This window comes from Dromaius novaehollandiae, chromosome 29 (assembly GCF_036370855.1).
Source record: "Dromaius novaehollandiae isolate bDroNov1 chromosome 29, bDroNov1.hap1, whole genome shotgun sequence".
In the NCBI taxonomy this organism is placed as follows: domain Eukaryota; kingdom Metazoa; phylum Chordata; class Aves; order Casuariiformes; family Dromaiidae; genus Dromaius; species Dromaius novaehollandiae.
Genome location: NC_088126.1, coordinates 3,439,576 through 3,459,785, shown reverse-complemented (window position 1 = coordinate 3,459,785; position 20,210 = coordinate 3,439,576). Strand labels below are relative to the sequence as shown.

General features: G+C 56.4%; 1 protein-coding gene across 4 annotated transcripts in view; it reads left to right on the top strand.

Annotated features, from left to right (window-relative positions):
* The window catches only part of LOC112992081 (zinc finger protein 687), a 32,404-nt gene extending 13,481 nt beyond the window's left edge, over nt 1-18,923 (top strand). For all 4 annotated transcript variants that reach the window (XM_026114955.2, XM_026114956.2, XM_026114954.2 and 1 more), the window contains 8 exons: nt 7,808-10,071; nt 13,366-13,544; nt 14,411-14,587; nt 15,848-16,010; nt 16,530-16,832; nt 17,210-17,322; nt 17,725-17,866; nt 18,154-18,923. In XM_026114955.2, coding sequence (XP_025970740.2) covers nt 7,828-10,071; nt 13,366-13,544; nt 14,411-14,587; nt 15,848-16,010; nt 16,530-16,832; nt 17,210-17,322; nt 17,725-17,866; nt 18,154-18,627 — 3,795 coding nt within the window. In that variant the 5' untranslated portion in view covers nt 7,808-7,827 and the 3' untranslated portion in view covers nt 18,628-18,923. The remainder of the gene's footprint in view (nt 1-7,807; nt 10,072-13,365; nt 13,545-14,410; nt 14,588-15,847; nt 16,011-16,529; nt 16,833-17,209; nt 17,323-17,724; nt 17,867-18,153) is intronic.
* Nucleotides 18,924-20,210: the final 1,287 nt, after the last annotated feature.

Below are 20,210 nucleotides of genomic sequence, written 5' to 3'. Positions count from 1 at the left end.
AGCTGGCCTCGGCGGCCGGCAGGGCCACCCCGCGAGCGGGTACGCGAGCCAGGCACCGCGACCGGCTGCGGCCGAAAACCGCTCCTCGGAGGGCGAGCGGCGGGGTTGCTCTTGCCGTTCGTGCGCAAACTTGGCTCTCGGGGAAACAAGTCCCCCTGCCAGGGTCAGGAAGGGAAACAGGAAAAGCGGCTTTTAAAAATAGCAAGCCCTTGAAATAGTCCCCGCGTCGGGTCTCTTTTGGCTGAAGCGTGCGCGCCGTTGTGGCCGCCCCGGGGTGGCATCTCCCTGCCGGCCCCGCCGGCCGGAGGGGACGGCAGCACCCGGCGTTTCCCCTGGTACAAAATGCCCCAAAGAGGTTTCTGCCCGTCCTGGAGGGACAGCCTGGATCTAAAACCCCTTTGGGTGATGGGAGCGGGAGGGCTGACGTGGTAAGGGCAGGTCCCTTTGCATGCGTTTGAACAGGACCCGGTCCGGGACCGACGCGGGAGTGCAGCGGAGGATGTGGGGTGGCCGTAGGTGAGTGGCGAAATGAGCTGCTGTCACCGCGTGAGCCGGGGCTTGCGCTGCTTTTTGGAGGTCGAAGCAGCGGGAGTCTGGGGGAGAGCGGTGTCATCTCCGTGCCGTGGCCATCTTTGGGGTCAGCGTCCTTCTGAAAAGCAGCGAGCAGCACAGCTGGCCTCCTGATGAGTAAATCCACTCACTCTTTTAAGGCAGGCTTGATTCAGGCCTGAAGAGGAGAATGTTTTTTATATTATTTTATCTTTTTGTGCTAGCCTAAATAAGCAGATGAGAGCCATAAACATGACAGTTGACTTTCAGCAATTACAGGGCTGATGTAAGTTATGGGCCAGCTTTTCCGAATCAGTAAATATGAGCTCGGGGTTGGTTTGTTGGGGCCTCATCAATGACGGCCTTTCTGTGCTGGGAGTAATGTGGTGATGGCAGACTGATCCATATTTACCTGCTTTCGTTCTTTGACTCTGAGTTGCAGTGGGAGCTGCAGGTAGGTTGGCAACGTGGCTCTTACCCACGAGTCTCAAAGGGCAGATTTGCTCTCCGAAACTCGCTCCAGGCGCTGCCCCGTGAGGACAGGCGTTTGCAGCTGCGTCTGGTGGGGATTTGAGGCCCTGAATGCGTGCACGCGAGGCCCCAAGGCCCTGCAGAGCCCAGAAGCAGGCCTGAAGCATCTCCTTCCCCACCACCGCGCATCTCTGTGCTCTCTAGCTGATGTTTTTAAGCTTCATTCAGGCTGCGAGAGGCTGGCAGGACCAAATGAGGGAAGGCAGATCCTTCTACCCGCCTGGACATGCTGTTTCTGGCCCCTTTGGAGAGGGTGCAAATGGCTTTTGGGCTGTCCAAGACTAGCTGATCTGTCCTTGACTCCTGTGTTATTTGGATATGGCGGATAAATGCTGGGGTTGCTCCACACTTGGAGCTGAAGATCAGTGGACTTGGATCTGGAGAGAGGAATCATCCTTCTTTACGGGTGCTCTTTCGAAGCTCATGGATTTCTACCGTCTTTTCTCTGTGCTTGTGGGGGGCAGCGCCCAAAACCCTGCTTCTCGCCCAGCCGTTTCTGCCATGGGTATGCAGGGGGCTGTTCCAGACATGTTTCCTAAAAGGCAGAAACTTGACTCTTGCAGCAGAACATTATCAAAATTGCTTGCTTTTCCTGAAAGAGACCAGCTCAGATGTGTCCCCGCTGCACGCCAGCTGCACGCTGTTATATTCCAGGTATCTGTGCTGCCGTGAGCCTGCGCTGCCTTTAATGAGCATGTTGGGCTGTTTATTGCAGTTAGAGCAACCTCGGTGTCCAGTCGATGTCCCCCGGAGGACTGAACAGCGGTTACACAACCGATCCAAAGCAAGAACAACCTCGTGTGAGCCGTGTCTCTGCTGGGCATCCAGACCCCAGGCTGGCGGGGGGTGGTTTTGTGAATAGCAGGTTAACCAGAAACCATATCCTTCTGCCCGAAACTGAAAGCCTGATGATTATTGGTGTGACTTGCTTCTGCTCGGGTTTTTGTGTGCACACATTCATGCAAATAGCTGGCTGCAGCTGCCCTGCTTTTCAGCTTGAGGCCGGTCTTTCCAGCCTCACGCCTTTGCTGGCAAAAGGGCTCGTTTCGGCACGGCATTGATGATTTCGGCTTGAAACCCTGCATAACCTTGGGGGGGCTTGGGGAGAAGCGATGTGGGGCCTTCCTGACCTTGGGAGGCACGAGATGGCTGGGGAGGCAGAGAGTATTTGGGGGGAAAGGGGATACAGGGGGCTCAGTGGTGGCAGGCTCAGAAGCCCGTTGGGACTTTGTTCCTCAGCTGGGATTTGGGTTATCCAGCGGCTCCAATGCCAACCCTCGCTGGCCGTGTGACGTGGGGTGACCCATAGAGGCCACTCATAAATGACGTGTAGCTCAGCAGTGTGTGATTTCTACCTGTGGGGTAGCTGGCAGCCCCTGGGAAGAGGTGCAGAAGTGGATGGCGCTCGGTTGTGTTTTGCATCGGGGAAACCATCTCCGTGGGATGATTTTTTTAGGGAATGCCAGGATCGGTAGTCTCTGGTGATCCTGTGACCTACATCCTTTGATGTGTTTTTGGTAGCAGACAGGGTAATAGAGCGGGGGGACTTTAGATGTGGAGTCTGCTGTCTAATTTAAAACTGGGGCTGTGATGTTCGGGGCGGGCTGGCAAACAAGTTTGGCAGCCTTCAGTCTGCAGCTTGTCCTCTTTGAATCCGGAGAGGGTTTCTGGATTTTTTCCAAGAAAGGGTTTGGATCTTTGACTCTTTCTCTCCGCTGTGCCTCAGTTTCCCACGCTATACGGCAAGGGGGGACCGGTGACCACCGTGGGGCCACCAGAGCGGCTCTGTGAGCCACAGGACCACGAGCAGGTCCTGCCCATCCCGGCTGCGTTTGGAGGGGCCGTACGGGGTGGGATGCCCTGGGTGTCTCTGTGTAAAGCAGATTCACATTGTAAACTCTCCTTTTTCTGTAATGCACCGCAGTTAACGCCACTTAAGCTGGTAAGGTTAAAAATATGCTTCCCTTCCCCCCCCCCCCCCGTCCTGCTCCCATTGGCTTTGTTTCACCTAAGAAAAATAATTCTTTTGCCTAAGAAAATCATTGTGTTTTGAGCTACCAAAATAACATCAGCCTGGTGGAGACTGAGGCGACGCTGGGCTCTTCCCGTCTTCGTTTTTTCCTCTTTCCTGGGAGTTACTGAGTCAAGAGCACGACTCTCCTCTGTCCTCGGAGAGGGCTGAACAGGGGATCTTAGGCTCAGGTTTTCTAGGAACAGCAACAAAACAAGCCCTCTGAGCTGGAGACCTTCCCTTTAACACCAGATGGGGAGGAAATACCCTTGTAATTTGTCCTGTGCAGAGACTCCTGCAAAGGGGAGCCTCCCTTTTCGATGGGAAGCGATGAGTTAAAGAGCATCTCTGAAGGCCTGGAAGCTATGAATGGCTCGTAAATGAGTTTATTCCTGTCTTGAAGCTGTGAGCTTTTAAAAAGAAAAGGAAAAAGAAAGAGAGAGGTGTTGCTTGTAAAAGCAGAGATGTTTAAAGGTTGACCAAGATAGAGGCAGGGTGCAAGAAACTTCTTAGTGAGGGACGGGGAAGGAAACACAAAACAAATGTGACCAGCGCAATGTATTTAAAGCCAGTGTGTGAGCATGGATTTGTCTCCTCCACTGGAGACCCTGATAAAACTGCTTGAGGGTCTGCAGCAGAGCAGGCGCTGAGCGACTTGTCTGCACAAAATAAGTGGCAAACCCGGCCAAGCGCTGGGCAGGCCCTTTGTGGCATTAGCACGCGAGAGCGCTCTGTTTCCCTTAATCAGAGGCGAAAGGAGCCAGAGCTGACGCAAACCAGCGCTGCGGAGACCGGAGCGACCTCTTCATGCCCAGACCGGGCGGCCCTGCCGGCACGGCTGGGCTCTGCTCAACCCACGCGTCCCAGCTGCCGTTAACTCCACGCGTGCGGGTACATGAGGTTCATCCAGTTGTGTATCCTCCTGTGCAAGGTGAGCAGCTCTTCACAGCTGGGTGCTTTTGGTCTCTTTTTGCTGGAGAAGGCATGGAGGAGAGTATCGCCTGGCGAGAGGTGCAGGGATGGCCTTCCTCCTCCAGAGCTCTAGCCAGCCATCCCCTGATCCTGGAAGAAGCAACATTGAGGCTGAAGATGGATTTGTTGTCATCGCAGACCCGAGGTCACTTTGAGGATGGAGCTCCACACAGTGTTCTCCCGTTGACGATCCAGGTGGCTTCTCAGACATGGATTTTCCTTGCTTTGCCGGCCTCTCTCTCTTCTTCTGGGGAACCTTCTCCGGCACAACAACCTGCTCCTCTCCGCTTTACTGTAAATATTTGTGTCCTGCTAAACAGTGATTAGAAAAGTCATTTGAAAAACAAATGTCCTCATGGTTGTTGTGCCATTCTCAGCAGAGATCCTGTGCTGAGGAACCAGATGGCAGCACTGGAACAGGATTGCAGTGTTTGGTATCTGCCTCCCCCGCCTAGTATTTTAAAGCCTGGTGCTTTTCCTTCTGGCCCTTTACACTGGTGGCATCTCTCTTCTGAGATTGCTGCTGAAGTCCTGCATCAGCTGGAGGAGAAAGCTGGTTTCCTCACTCTGGAGCTGCATGGAATTTTTTTATAAGGTGGTGCAAATTTCTCGAAGTCTTGCAGAAATGAGTCGGCTTCACCGAATCCGTTGCTGGAGCAAGATGTTAAGAGGAGCTGGCTGGAGGAGTGATGCCAGTAGAAATGCCACTTAGCATTTTAAATATGAGTGTCTCTGTGGAGTGGCAGATTGCTTGGTGGCCCACAGACCCCATGCTGCAGCCAGCGGAGATCCCCTTGGAGTGACCTACAGTGAGAGTTAAAAATAAAGCTAGACTAAGCCTCCTTACTAAGCTGTCTGTCGGGGAAACCACCATAGTCCTTACAGCCTTGCTTAAGCCCAAGAATAGCTGACTTGGAGGTATGAGGGAGCTTGGCAGATGCAAAAAAAGACCAACCAAACTGTGTGTGTGAATAGTCCCAAGACTGTTTCTTAATCCAGTTTGGCCTCCAAACTGCTTTGTTGCCAGCTACTGTTGTTAGAGTGTGGATGAAAGCTGATTTGGAGACTTACAATTAATTGCACGGGTTTTAATACGGAAAGAGATGTTATGTGAAGGTGATCTGAACCAGTGGACACCCTCAACGTCTAAAATCTTTTAACATCCAGCGTTTGAAGATATGCTGATACAGCTATGGCTGAAGTTGCCTGTGTGGCCTGGTAGGACGCTGTGTTTTGGTGTGTTTTGAGAGGCTGGTGTCCCCCTGGTTTTGTTGTGCTACAAGGTAGTTCCTGCTTCAGATGCGAGTGAAGGTGAGGTGCGAACCCACCTGAAACCCAGGCTCAGCGGGAGCTGTTGTTCCTCGGAGGCCAGATGCTGCCGGGAAGAGGATTTGCACTGTCTGGCTCCCCTGCAAGCTGGGGTGGCATCTCCCAGCTCCGCTCGCTTCCTCTGCTGCCTGCTGAGATCCACCTCCAGTTTGGGGAGGGAAAATGCTGGCGGATGAAGCTCTTGGAAATGAGAGAGCATCCAGCCCACAACATACGTTACGGGGGTCTCCACGATGGAGATGGCCTTGGAGGCTAAGAGGAGCTCTCGCAAGAACGGGACCCTCTTCCTTCTCCCGAGCTGCACAGGCATGGGAATGTGAGGAATACTTTCCTGGACCTCACTACCATGCTTTCTCCTGGGGATGTTGTGCACATGGACTGCAGCCGTCAGCACAAGCCGTTCTGTAGCCAGCAGGACGTTGGAGCATCACCTTCTGTTCAGCCTTGCAGTCGAGCCAAGATAAAGGGGCGAGATGGTGAATGAACTGCACTGGTTTGCGTAGGGGCAAAGGCGAACGTGTTGCGGCCTCAAAGATACAAGGCTCTTGCGGGTAACGTGGACGTGGGTGTTTGGAGAGAGATGCTGTTGCTGCAAGGGGAAAGCTGCAGTCAACATTCATCCCTCATTAGACACGAGAGATCATCAGGAAACAAGCTTCGTTAGTGCTGCTGCCCATTTGGCAGACATCACGATGCTGTGCGTGCATCCATCCGTCCATCCCACCTCTCACAAATGGTGGGAGGGATTAGCCGATTATTAAATCTGTATCGAATGAATATATAACATAGCAGCAGCTTCCTGGGTGGCAGCAGTGTGTTTCTGGTGCAGTAGCCAGCCGCAGGGTCTGGCAGCGGGGACTCACAACTCCTCCTTCCACAGCCACCACTAGTACGAGGTGACAGATGATACGATCCAAAGATCTGACAGCTGAAGGTGCCTCTCATGTGCCATCAGCCCATTAGGACACTTTGGTTGATCTACCAAGACAAAAGCTGCAGGTTTTTTGCCTGTCGGTGGTTTGGCAGGTTTCAGTGACTTGTTTTTGGCATCAATCGTGGCAAAGTCGAGGGTTTCCAGAACTGTGCAGGGCTGTAAGTCCCAGGTGCTGGACACACAGGCTGAACTTCTCCATCAAAGTTGGTGGATTTGGATTTGACTGAATTGGACTCCCCAGGAAAGAATCCCTCCCTTTTGCAAAAAAGCTGATTTATCCGTATAAGGCACTATGCGTCTTCCTCATCCATCCCACGTGGTCTGTTCTGCTGTATCCCCTAGGGCCGTGACTGCCATGTGAACGGCTGAAAACTTTCCTGCCTGCCCTGAGGGCAACATACCCCCAACACCATCCCCAAGAGGCTGTTGGGGTCTGCTCCCCCCTTGACCGATAAGCATCCAACTGGTCTCCAGCATGCAGGACATCCCCTGTCCTCCTGGCCAGCTGGATCCATTGCCTGGTTATCCTTAGAAATTAAGAGTCTTTCCTGCTGTCTAACCCACATTCCCTGGCTGCAGTATAATCAGGGGATTTCTTATCCAGCCTGCAGTGACAGGAGGAACATTACTCCCTTCCTCTCTGCCACATCCATTGACTTATTTTGAAGCTTGTTGCCACGTCTCCCCTCAACCTTGCCTGGCATATCAGACCCTGTTTCTTCATCCTTTCCTCTCAGGCCACGTTATTTGAGTCTCCATGTTACCGTCTGGACTCTTCCCTTGTGAGTGGTGTCCTCCTTCCAGGGCCAGCCCAGCACTGGACAGACCGGTTGGCCTTGGGAAGGCCTCGCTGGTGCGGAGGGGAAGGGCAATGCCTGCGTGGTGGATGTCCCCGACCACGCGTTCCCCTGATGAGACGTCTGCTCTTTCTGCAGCTGTCTGAGAGTCAGTGATTCACTGCAACCCACTGATCCTTTGCTGCGGAGCTGTTTCCCGGTCGGCCCTTTCCCACCTTGTATTTACGTAGCCAGTTGCTCTGGCCTCAGGGTAGTGCCGTCCTTGCCGAGCTGCATCCCTTGGTTCCAGACTGCTCTCCCAGGGTGCTGGGATCCTTTTGAACTTTCTGCTGCCCTGGCTGGGGATCAAATGATGATATGCAAACAAATAAAGTGAAAAAGGCAGAGGAGGACTGCGATTTGCCCCAGGGGATCAGGGCTGGAGTTCAAAGGAAGGAGGCATGGGGATTTTGAGGCTAGCATGGAGCTTGGAAGGACCAGGTTCCCATCCTTGCCTCTGCCACGAGTTTGTGAGTTCAGCTGTGTCCTAGCTGAGTCAGTTCCCCCTGGACAGGGGCAGAGGGCTGTAGTAAGGTTGTGGCACTTGAGAGAGTGGGTAAGTGGGTTTACGACACGTGGGTGCTGTGACAGCTTCATCTGATCCCCAAGGTCTCGGTGCTAATGTTTCTCTCTGCTGTGTTGCAGACTCTTCCGTGTTCCCCACCATGGGTGACATGAAAACTCCAGATTTTGATGACCTCCTGGCAGCTTTCGATATTCCTGACATCGACACGAACGAGGCCATTCATTCCAGCCACGAGGAAGCTGACGCTCACATCAAGCAGGTCCCCGGGGAGCCAGGAGCTCCTGACCACGTCCTCCCCCACACGGACATCACTGCTGTCAGCGTGATCGTGAAGAACACCGTCTGCCCCGAGCAGCTCGATGCCTTGGATGGACGCAGTAAAGATGGGCACGTTATTGGGCCCCGCTTGCTGCAGAATGGCTTTGGGGCCACCGAGATGCCCAGGTCCCCCACCTCCAGGTCCGTAGAAGCTGTGGCATCCTCCAATGGGGAGTGTTGGGTGAAAGAAAAAGGCCCCAAGCCCCTGGATATCTTCTCCCATTTTAGCCCCGATCCCAATGAAGACAACACTGCCAACCTGATTGACAGACCCCGGGAGTGTAAGCCAAAAGACAAATCCCTCTCGGTGCCCTCCCTCTCCCCATCTCCCACCCCGTCGCTGGACTGCAAAGAGCCCATGGGAGACAGCGCAGAGAGCCTGCCCCCGGCTTTCCCGCAGCCCTTTGAAACCAGCCAGCCAGGGGGTGCAAACAACTCCCCTACTACCATTCCCTGCATCAAAAAAGAGGAGTCCGACTCGGAAGAGGTGGGCCGTGAAGCCAGCCCAAAGGGTCTGGCTGCAGCCTTGGGCGGCAGTCCCTTGGACCACCTGAAATCGGTCACCGTACGTTACTCTGCGGACGATTCTCCCATCGCGTCCTGGCCTGACCCAAGCCTTGACAGCAGCACCAGCAACCTTCCTGAAGTGAAACACTCGCCCACCAGCCCCCGGGAGCCGTTCTTCAAGCCGTCCTCGCCAGGCGTGCAAAGCCCCAGGCTCCCTACTTCTCCAAAGCAGCTGGACAACATCGCCCTCAAAGAAGAGCAAGAAGCTCTGGAGAAGTCGATGGGAAGTCCACAGAGTATGTCCAGTGCTGAGGAAGAGGAGGAGGAGGAGGAGGATGACAATAATGATTCCCCTTCTTCCAATTCCTCGCGGCCCCTGAAAGTGCGGATTAAAACCATCAAGACGTCTTGCGGCAGCATCACCAGGACGGTGACCAGGGTCTCCTCAGATTCAGAGCCGGGCTCCACCAAGGGGCTGACTGAGCAGAGCTCTCAAGAGACCTCCCTTGAGGGTGCTGGCTATCCGGCTGCAGCAGAGAAAGAAGATGGAATTGGGCTGGATATGCCCAAGGAGAAATTGGAGCTCTCCAGCCCCTTGAAAACCATTGAGGGGCCAAAAATCGTCAGTGTTCAGCTTGGCAATGGCACGAAGATCAAAGGCACCGTCCTGCCGGTCTCCACCATCCAGAACGCTAGCAGTGCCATGCTGATCGCTGCCAGCGTGGCTCAGCAAAAATCTGTGGTGCTGCCGGCCAAGACGGGCAAAGCTGTGGCCAAGAACATCATCAACCTGGTGCCGCAGACCCTGCCCAAAGCCGACACCAGGACCAACATCAGCACGGTGACGCAGACCACCACCATCACCACCACGGCGAACCAAAAAGTCAACGGCACCACAGTGGTGATGGTGCAGCCGCAGAAGCCTTCCCCAACCATTGCGGGCACGGTCATTTCCAGGAGCCAGTCCAGCCTCGTGGAAGCGTTCAACAAGATTCTCAACAGTAAAAACCTCTTGCCGACGTACAAACCCAACCTGAATCCTCCGGCCGACGCGAGCCTCACCCTGCCTCCGTTCGGTTACCGCTGCCTGGAGTGTGGAGATTCCTTTGCCCTGGAGAAGAGCTTGGCTCGCCACTACGACCGGCGAAGCATGCGCATCGAGGTGACCTGCAACCACTGCACCAAACGCCTCGTCTTCTTCAACAAATGCAGTTTGCTGCTGCACGCCCGGGAGCACAAGGACAAAGGCCTGGTGATGCAGTGCTCCCATCTGGTCATGAGGCCTATTGCTCTGGATCAAATGATTGGACAGCCAGACATCACCCCCCTGGTCTCGGTGACCTCCTTCCCCGCTAGCAAGGTGGCCGGCGTGGCTCAGGATGCCTTGGCTGCGGCCAACGGGGCTCAGGACCTCCCCATCCTGCCTCTGAGCAGCAGCTCGGAGCAAACCAACTACAGCTGCTTCCGGTGCCTGGAGTGCAAAGAGCAATGCAAAGACAAAGCCGGCCTGGCCGCGCACTTCCAGCAGGCAGTGACCACGGGAACAACCAGCAGCACGGTACGTAGGTGGCCTGGGCCGGGCTCCTCTCTCAGCGTGTTGACGTGTAGCTCTGCGGTAGGTAGCGTGACCCGGTGGTGAGGGAGATGGGGTTGGTACCGGGAGAATATGCTCCTGGCTGTCATGGGGCTTCGCTGGGCAACCCTCGGGGTGAATCCCTTCCCCTTTTGGGTGTTTTTTGGCCTGTGTTGTAGGAAACCTGCTTGGCAAAGCTGGCTTTGGCCTGGAAACGGCAGTGAAGAGTGGCAGCCCATGGCCTGTTTGCAGCAGAGGCTACCTGCGCTTTGTGGGAGGGCAGTGGGAAGTTACAGCATTAAATCCGGGACACACAGTCCCTGGGGACTGTGGGACAGCAGTGGAGGACTCTCCAAACGTGAGCTAGGCAAGGCCTCACTCCCCTCAACGTAAAATCATGCAAGAAGGAAAACACGAGAGTCTGTTTGGTTCAGGCCTAGGAGGCATCGGGATGGAGGCACTTGTCAGTGATGCAAAAGACGCCTTGCAGGCAGAGCGGGGGCAAGGAGGGAGGCAGGAGGCCTGGCAGAGACCTGGCAGAGCCGTGGGCGCTGCTTCCTCTTCTGTGGGCTTGCAGCACGAATGGAGCCCGGAGAAACCCGGCTGTGTTTTTCTCCCTCTTCGAGAGCCAACCTTGAAACCCCGCGTGCTCCCTGCTACTGCCAACACATCCTGGTTTGTTTGGGCAGGCGGCATCCAGCAAATTTACAGGATTAATGCTGGAGAGCGACGACCTTTAAAAGGCAAGGAGAGAAAATCGGGATCCGCAGAGGAGCCCTGTTGTCCCATGTAGGCATGACAGCACCCCATTTGTCTTTCCCAGCAGACAAAAGGAAAGGTAACATTCAGCCCCTGGCTTCCTTTGCATAGCAGGAATTTGCTGTTTCCTGGTAACTCTGTTTACTTTGAAGCGCTGCTATAGCCAGGACGCTGTTCAGATGCAGATATTACGGGCCTGCTGCTACAGAGCAGGGCTGCTTTCTGTTTGAAGGTCACCGAGAGCGCCGAGATTCACATGCTCATATGGATCGTACCCAGCTTTCTGTGCCCCAGGAGATGTGGGACAGCGTTAGCAGATGAAATAGGCAAAAGACATTTCTGTGACACAGCTGAACCCCCACCCCCAAATCCAAATCCCCTGAAAGGAATGCTGTTAAACTAGGATAGTCTCTATGAGACCCAAACCATGGCCAAATCTACTGTCTGGCATGACCTGCAGCCCCCTCAGAGGAACCAGCCTGGAAAAAGTTACGCTGCCAGAACCTTATGTCCTGTCTGCAGGTGGCTGAGATGGTTTAAGGTGTTACCAGCTCACGGGAAGCATCCTTTTAATGCAAGAGTCTCTCTTATGCGCATCCCCTGCCCCAACGCTGGTGTTGGCGGAGGGTTTGAGCTGCAAAGCTGAGGGCTGGCGGGTTCACGGGACGTAGCGAGGTGATCTGCGATGGGGCAGTCGCTCTGATCAGCCTGCCTGGAGCACTGGGCCCGTCCAGGCCTGTGGCAGCAGCACTGAGAGGGACGAAGAGGAGATTGGTGCTGGGGGAAAGACACCCATATTTCCCCTTGTGCACCTGCTGCCTGTGAATACAGGCAGAATAACGCTTCTAGCACCCAGGCAGCCTGGGTGCGGGGAGCGCTTGAGCTTGGAAATTCGACAGCAAAGTTGCTGGCAGGGCAAAATCTATTAACAGCTTTCGCCAGTCACAGTAACATTGTCCCTGTACCCGCGAGACAGACTCCTCCCTAGACCAACACCGCCTACAAACAGCTTTTCTTCCTCCTGTTCTTTAAAAAAAGACCCAGAGACTTTCTTCGGTACAGCGAGGGATGGGGATAGCTGAAGCCGTGAGCTGTAAATACCACTTCCCCTGCGTAAAAAGCCTCGCGCCGAATACCCTGGAGCGGCCGATTGCGGCCACCTTCCTCTGGCATCGGGCTCCGCTCCCTGGCAGTGCCGGGGCTGGGGGGTGTCTAGGCCCATGGCAGAGGTTGCCTGATGCTGTAACACTGCCTTTATCCTCCCTCTCCTTCTCTTCTGCTCCCTCTTCGCCTCTACTGAGATCCGAAAAGCCTCTGTATCCCTGCAGCCGGACCCTTTCTTGACTTGAGCTGCCTTTTGGATGGTCTTCCTTCCCTAAATGTCTCCCTGTCCCTGCTCTGCCTCCTGGGCTGTCTATAACTGGCTTTAGCTGCTGCGTCTTGTCCGATCCCTCACTCCCCGCTGTTCTCCGCTGCCAGAATTGCCCTCGGGCCTCTCTTAGCAGCACTTTGAACCCAAGTTTTGCTAAGACTTGGGGAGGGGGGAGAGATGGCAGGGGCTTGCGTTGGACAGCTTGCCACGTGCAGCAGCTGGCTCTGGGCTGTGTTTATGCCGCCCCTGCTTTGGTTTTGGGTGGTTTCCAAGCACAGGGCAGGGTTTCAGGCAGCTGCGGGCACCGTGAACGATGAACGCAAGTCTCCGAAAGTGGCTCAGCACCTCACAGGCGACTTTTCCCTTCCGGCTCTGGCTCCTCAATAGCTCCCGGGCCATTTTCGCACCTCCCTGTGCTGCAGGATCTGTGCTCAGCCTCCGAAGGCGGCTGCGGGATCTAAGCCCAGCCTTTTCCACGTCCCTCCTCTGGGCCGAGCGCTTGCAGCGCCTGCGTGGGCACCGGCTGGCTGCTCCAGCTGCCTCAGCCTTTGTCCCCCGCTGGAAAAGTCTCACCGTATTTATAGACCTGCTCCCTTCCTTGCTCGCCCCACCTTTGCTCTGGTTATTGCTCAAGTCTGTCAGTGCCGCTCCTGTTCGAGTCCTTATCTTCAACTTCTCCCCTCAACATCTTCATGCCTGTATCCTATCTAATGTGGAGGTGGAAGTAGTTTTGAAAGGTTTTGGGGAGGTTGGTTTGAATAAGCCCCTACTCCCTCCGATAAAACTCCCTTGCAAAGCAGCCAGTCCCTGGATAACCTTAGCAATGCAGCATCTGGGATCCAGCTGTGCTGAAAAGCCTGGAAAAGGCACCTTATCTGTGTGCAAAATGCCCCAACAATCACCCAGCAAGCTGATGCAAGTAGGTATCTCTTAAAACGTGCCCTGCAGTTGAACGGCCCGTGCCCAGTGCTCCCCTGAGCATGGCCTGAGCCTTCCCCATCGCCTCGGAGGCAGTGGATTTGGGCTCTTTGGAGCGTTGTGAGTTAGCCTGCCTGTTCGGTGGCCCAGTCTGCCTTGGAAGAGGCTTAAAAGCCCTCTGTGAGCGTGGGGGCATGCCAGACTAACTCTCGATGCCCTTCTCCCCCCAGGTTTGTACAACGTGTCCCATGATCATGTCCAACCGCTGCAGCTTCAACGCCCATCAGCGGATGCACAAGAACCGGCCTCCCCACGTCTGCCCCGAGTGCGGCGGGAACTTTCTGCTGGCCAACTTCGAGACCCACCTGAAGGAGGCTTGTCTGCACTTCTCCCGGCGAGTGGGCTACAGGTAGGACACCGCAGCCTGGATTTGGGTCCTGCCTGGGGCAGGAGGAACCAGCAGAGATACCCAAGAGAAAAGGGTGGGGGGTCCAAGTCCGATGCGGGTTCCCCGTTGGAGATTGTTGGAAATTGTTGGAGATTTGGCAGACGGGGCAGAAATCCACGCTCCTTCTCCCCGGTGGTGTTGAGTGCAGAGCTGAGGATGAATTTTCCACTTTGCCCTTCTTCTCTGGCTCTCTCCTCTTTAATCCCTGAGGAATTTTCCTACTGCTGGGGCCTCTTGGCCACTGGTTTGAACTCGGCTATAGGTGGCAGCATCAGACCCCCTACAATCTCCTCCTGATGTGCTGCTTCAGCCCCGGCTCCACCAGTGATGGGCAGGACTGGTTGCTCTGGAGTCCCCCAAAGCCCAAAAGTGGTTTGGATCATGTGTCTGTGGGGGCAGAGACTCTTCACAAGTCCTGTGCCCCCTGTCCTGCCCCCCAAGTGTCCCCCAAGAGCTGCCTCCTGCAGACATGGCCCTCATGCTCTGCTGCTCTTTGCTGTTCACACTTGGGCAGTGGCTTGCGCTGCTTGCAGTGACATGAACACTAAAGGCCAGAGCTACGGCTGGGAGAGGGGCAGCAAAAAGCAGCAGACTGGAAGAAGCAGCGCCCGACTTTGTACTTTTGTTTCGTTAGCAAATGTGGGGAATTCCAGCCGGGCATTTACCGGTGACTCAGTAGCTGCTCTGAACTCTGCCAGGGCTGCGCCAGCACATAGCCCAGCAGGGAGGTAATCGCTCACTGAGCCGCTGCTGGAGGGTGAGTTTCCCAGCACTGTTCTGCCCTCCTGGTCTTGCCCCTCTTGCCTCATGCTCTCCTTCCTCTCCAGGTGTCCCAGCTGCGCCGTGGTGTTCGGCGGGGTGAACTCCATCAAGTCCCACATCCAGACCTCCCACTGCGAGGTGTTTCACAAGTGCCCCATCTGCCCCATGGCGTTCAAGTCGGCCCCCAGCGCCCACGCGCACGTCTACACGCAGCACCCCGGCTTCAGCAACCAGCAATCCAAGTAAGTGGTCCGTGTCCCCCGTGAGCTGAGGGTCCCAACGGGGCTCGCAGGTCTAGTTGGAGGCCTGCAGCTAGCGGTGTCCCCCACGGGTCAGTACTGGGTCCAGTCTTGTTCAACTTATTCCTCCGTGACCTGGATGAAGGGACAGAGAGCCCCCTCAGCAAGGTTGCTGATGAGGCAAAACCAGGAGGAGTGGCTGATACCCCAGAGGGCTGTGCTGCCCTTCAGAGGGACCTCGACAGGCCGGAGAGGTGGGCAGAGAGGAACCTCATCAGGTTCAACGAAGGCGAGTGCAGAGTCCTGCACCTAGGGAGGAATAACCCCCTGCACCAGGACAGGCTGGCAGCTGACCTGCTGGAAAGCAGCTCTGCGGAGAAGGACCTGGGGGTCCTGGTGGACAACAAGTTGACCATGAGCCAGCAGTGTGCCCTTGTGGCCAAGAAGGCCAATGGTATCCTGGGGTGCATTAGGCAGAGCATTGCCAGCTGGTAGAGGGAGGTGATCCTCCCCCTCTACTCAGCCCTGGCGAGGCCGCATCTGGAGTAGTGTGTCCAGCTCTGGGCTCCCAAAATACGAGAGAGAGATGGAGCTACTGGAGCGAGTGCAGCAGAGGGCTACTAAGATGATTAAGGGACTGGAGCATCTCTCATGTGAAGAAAGGCTGGGAGAGCTTGGCCTGTTTAGCCTGGAGAAGAGAAGACTGAGGGGGGATCTTATCAATGTGTGCGAGTATCTGAAAGGAGGGTGTAGAGAGGATGGGGCCAGACTCTCTTCAGCGGTGCCCAGCGATAGGACGAGAGGCAACGGGCACAAACTGAAACACGGGAAGTTCCGTCTGAACACGAGGAAAAACTTCTTTACTGTGAGGGTAACAGAGCGCTGGAGCAGGTTGCGCAGAGAGATTGTGGAGTCTCCTTCCTTGGAGATATTCAAAAGCCGCCTGGACACAATCCTGGGCAATGTGCTGTAGGTGACCCTGCTTGAGCAGGGGGGTTGGACTAGATGATCTCCAGAGGTGCCTTCCAACCTCAACCATCTGTGAACGGGGAGCAAACTGGGTGAGTGGGAAGTTGAGGGGAGTGCTCAGCACCAGTGCAAGAGCTGCATCCGTCCCCTTTGTACCTTCCCATTGCTTGGCAGGGGTCAGACTGTGCCTAGGGCTGCTCTTAACCCCCTTGCCAAAGGGGTCCCTCCAAGGGTTTCTTGTTCCAAACCTGAGTTGTGCTGACCGTTGTGGGGTTTTTTAATTCCCTTCTGCAGGATGATTTACAAGTGTGCCATGTGCGACACGGTGTTCACCCACAAGCCCCTTCTCTCCTCCCACTTTGACCAGCATCTGCTCAACCAGCGGGTCAGTGTCTTCAAGTGTCCAGACTGCCCGCTGCTCTTCGCCCAGAAACGCACCATGTTGGAGCACCTCAAGGTAATGCTGCGGCCAGGCTCAGTGCTTTTTTTACACAACCCCCGGATCCTCTGAGTGCCCTGTTTCACCCCTGATGAACATAGTGCTTCGGGCTTTTGGGGAGTCCCTCAACCCCTGGCTGTCAGGGCTGAACGGGCGGGATTGCGCTGTGTTGGCTCTGCCCTGACTGCTGCTGGAGACGGGATCCTGTGGTGCTGGGGGATCCACACTCCCACCTCTGTGACTGAGTGGGGCTTGAGGGACCAAGCTGGAGTCTGTAACATGTCCTGTGGGAGCATCCCTTTACCAGGGATATTTCTGAGTCTGGATTGTGGCTCATCACTGGCACAACAGGGCCCTGAGCTCTACTCAAGGCACTTGGATGCTAAGATCTGATCCCCTTGTCACCTCCACACGTCTATCTCAAAAGCCGAGGGAATGGGAGTCTCTCCGCGTGACTGAGGCCTGGGGATGGGCAGGCCCCGAGCTGGAAAGTCCCAACCCCAATCAACCACCAACGCTCTTGTCTTCGCTTTCCAGAACACTCATCAGCCCCAGAAGCCCAAGGAAGACCTGGCAAAGAAAGCGGCCGTCCTGCTCACTCCGAAGCAGGAGCCTGTCGAAACCCCCGTGTCCAAGATTTCGGAGGAGTCATCGTCCTCCACGGAGGAGGATGAGCCCCCCAGCTCCCCGGAGCTGCGCAAGACGAAGCGAAGCCGCTTCCAGCGCAAGACGGACACCGTCAGCAAGTCGAAGGGCAGCGGGTGGACGTGCGGCGTTTGCCACTCCTGGTTCCCGGAGCGTGATGAATACGTCTCTCACATGAAGAAGGATCATGGCAAGGTGAAGAGAAGGTCGGGGTGATGACTCCAGCTCTGCCAAACTCTCAGGAATGTGGGAAGGGAATATTTATGGCACAGAGCAGCAGGGCAGGACGCCTGTGTGCTGGGGTGGGAGCCTCGGTCTGGACATGACTTCTCCCCAGCTATGAACTTAGGGGCCTGCCAGCGTATTGAGGTTTTGAGCTACAGGGGAACAGGGATGTTACCTGTTTTGGTGAACAGCAAAGGCAGATGCTTGTCAAGGAAAGGAAACCTGAGGCTGTGCTGAATTTCCATATCCTTTTCGGAGCAGCCAGCTTCTCCACTCTAGTGGAAAGCCCTGTTCCCTGGCCTCGTGGCTGCTTGCACAGTACCCACCTGACTCTTTGTTTCTTGCAGTCGGTGAAGAAGTTCCCGTGCCGCCTGTGCGAGCGTTCGTTCTGCTCCGCTCCCAGCCTCCGAAGACACGTGCGAGTGAATCATGAAGGGATCAAGCGTGTCTATCCCTGCCGGTACCCACAGCACCTTCTGGGTTTGGCTGGGAAAAGGGGGTCTTGTTTATGAGGGGTGACTTTGCTTTCCCTCAAGGAGGCTGTTGGGGGGAGGATAAAGCTGTAGATGGTGGAAGCATGCTGGGGAGGGCAGAACACCTGGGTCCTCTCTGGGAAGGGGGATTTAACCAGTGTCTTGGAAGAAGGAGGGCAGGGAGGTATCAGGAGGAAGGGGTTTATATCCTGTGGGGGAGGATGGATGAGCAAACTTTTGGTCAGAACAGGGAATTAGGGGTTAGTTGGCCAGAGCCAACTTTCCTAGGGGAGCCAGGGCTCGATGGCCGTGCCGGCTGGAGCAGGCCTGGGCTTCGTTTTCCGCCTCGCAGACCATCACTTCACCGCCTTGCTGCTCTGGCACTGCAGGTACTGCACAGAAGGCAAACGGACCTTCAGCAGCCGGCTTATCCTGGAGAAACACATCCAGGTGCGACACGGGATCAAGGTGACCGACCAGACAAAGAGCCAGGAAGTCGTTATCGCCCGGATAGGGACCGGCACCACACAGGTACGAGCCTCTCTGGTCCCTCGGGGTGCTCGCAAAGGAGATCTGTGCGGGCTGGAGCCTTGTGGAGGTTTCGGGCAGAGTTGAAGACATCCCTGCGAGCCCTGATCCGGGTTTGCTGCTGCCTCCATGCATCATGCAGTGTCTGGGACTGGCAGCTCCCTCCCGCCGTGAGGCCCGGCACCCAGCATGTTGGGAAACTCCGGAGCAGCTTGGGGTTGTGCCACCGGGGATGCCAGGAGCTGCTCGAATCAAGCACTGCTTAAAGCTTTTCCAAACCTTTTCTGTAGGTGTCCAGCCGGAAGCGGAAGTTGTCCTCCGACGACGGTGACTCGTGCAGCGAAGAGCCCGACAGCACCACCCCTCCCTCCAAAAACCCCAAGGGCGACCGCAAGGCCCCGTTTCGATGCCGCAAGTGCGGCTACCTCGCCAGCAGCTCGGCCGACTTCCAGGAACACATCCCCCAGCACCGGACTGACGAGAGCTCCCACCAGTGCCGGGAGTGCGGGCTCTGCTTCACCTCCCAGGTCTCCCTCAACCGCCACCGCTTCATCACCCACAAGAAGAAGAAGGGAGCAGGCGAGACGGAGGAGCCGGGGCCCCAGAGCCCCCTCGAGGGAGGCGCCCAGCACACGGCTGACGGCAAGCTTTCCTGCAAGGTGTGCGGCCGCTGCTTTGACAGCCAGCTCAACCTCAAAACGCACTTCCGCACCCATGGCATGGCCTTCATCCGCGCCAGGCAGAACGCGAGCCCCGAGAACTAGGGCCCCAGCGGAGGGGGAACAAGACGTGTATATAATCAGCACAGAGCTCTTTGCGACGGAGGCTGCCAGCGCCCACCTGGGCTCCCCCTTCCTCCCTCCCTCATCCTGGGCCATGTTTTGAGATGGGGTCAGATAAAGTAGCCGTGAAGAGAGAGCCTGGCTTATGCCATCTGGTCTGACTCCATGTGCCTGGCTCACTGGATCCGCTTGGCTGGCATCCCTGCTAAACCGGGTGCTCAGCCCACCCTGTTTTGTGAGCGAGAACAGGGCAAACGTGAGATTTTGGCAGACAAAGGGCAGAGTCCAGACTTGCTGCTCTGCCCTCAGGGAGATCGAACGTGGAGGCAAACGGTTTGTCCACTGCTCTTCTGTCACGCGGGGACTCGGCCTGCCCTGCAGTTGCCCACGTCTGCCAGGAGGGAAGGTGACCTCTCACCCAGGGATGAGGACGGGAGAAGGAAACCTCCCAGCCCTGGGCCGGTGTTTGTAACCGCAAGTCACAGGCTCTTCCAATCTCGACTTTTACATCGCCTGGACCTCGGCCTGCTGCTTGGCAGGTCGCTTCCCAAGTCTGCTCTTTCTCTGGGAGCGTCTCCTGTGTCCTGAATCGGCCCCGGCTGCGTTTCGCTATACTGGGAATCCTGCTGAGGCGGCGGCAGCCGCTGGGGTTTGCAGCTCCTTTCCGGGAGCTCTCGAGCTGGGCAGGGCCTGGGGGCCCAGGGAAGAGACCTCTCCATCCCAGGACAGAGACTTCTGTGCTGACAATAGCATCACAGCAAGATCCACCACTTTTTTTTTTCCCCCTTTCTTCTTTCTTTATCTTTTTACTGTCGCTTATTTTGTATTTTGCTGGAGCTGCGGGGAGAAAACTCAACAGTTAGTCCCTGGCTTCGCAGGGAGACGCGCTGCCCTCTCGGCCCCTCCTCGGTTTGGTCCCGGCTCCCGTCGACAGCTGGATGCGCGAGGCTGCTCTCATTGCCACTTGCACTAACCCGAAACAGCACTGGCGTTGGTGGGGGCACCGCTTCGCCCCGGGGGGGCCACGCGCCAGGCCCCGGCCTCCCTGCGGGGAGGAGTAAGAGGCCGATTTTGGTCGGCAGTGGGAAACAGAAGCAATAAGCGGACGGCGGGATCGTTGCGAGCCCTGGCGGCGTGGTCACCCCCAGCGACGCTGCAGCGAGTCCTCGCCGGTGGGTCGGAGCTGCGGAGAGGCGGCCGGTCCCGGGGCCGGTGTCCCTGCGTGGAGGCGAGGAGGGAAGGGCTCTGCCAAATCCTGTTACAGACTGAAACGCTGATACTGACGGCGAGATTTCGGGTGGTTTTTCCAAAGGGGAAACGTCGTCACCTAACGCTGCTTCCCCCCTTCCCTCCCTGATCCTGAGGGTTTAAGGGCTTTGCTCCCCCCGGCCTGCAGAAGGACTCGGCCTTATTTGCTGCTCCTCTTCCTCCGAAATCCCCTCGGTCCGGCAGCGAGCGGCTCCGGGGCAGGAGCCGGGATGGCCAGGACGCCACGGCCTCTCCGTGCGGACGCTCAGCACCTCGTTCCCGCTCGGCCCCCGTCGAAACACGTCCTCCGCGGGCGC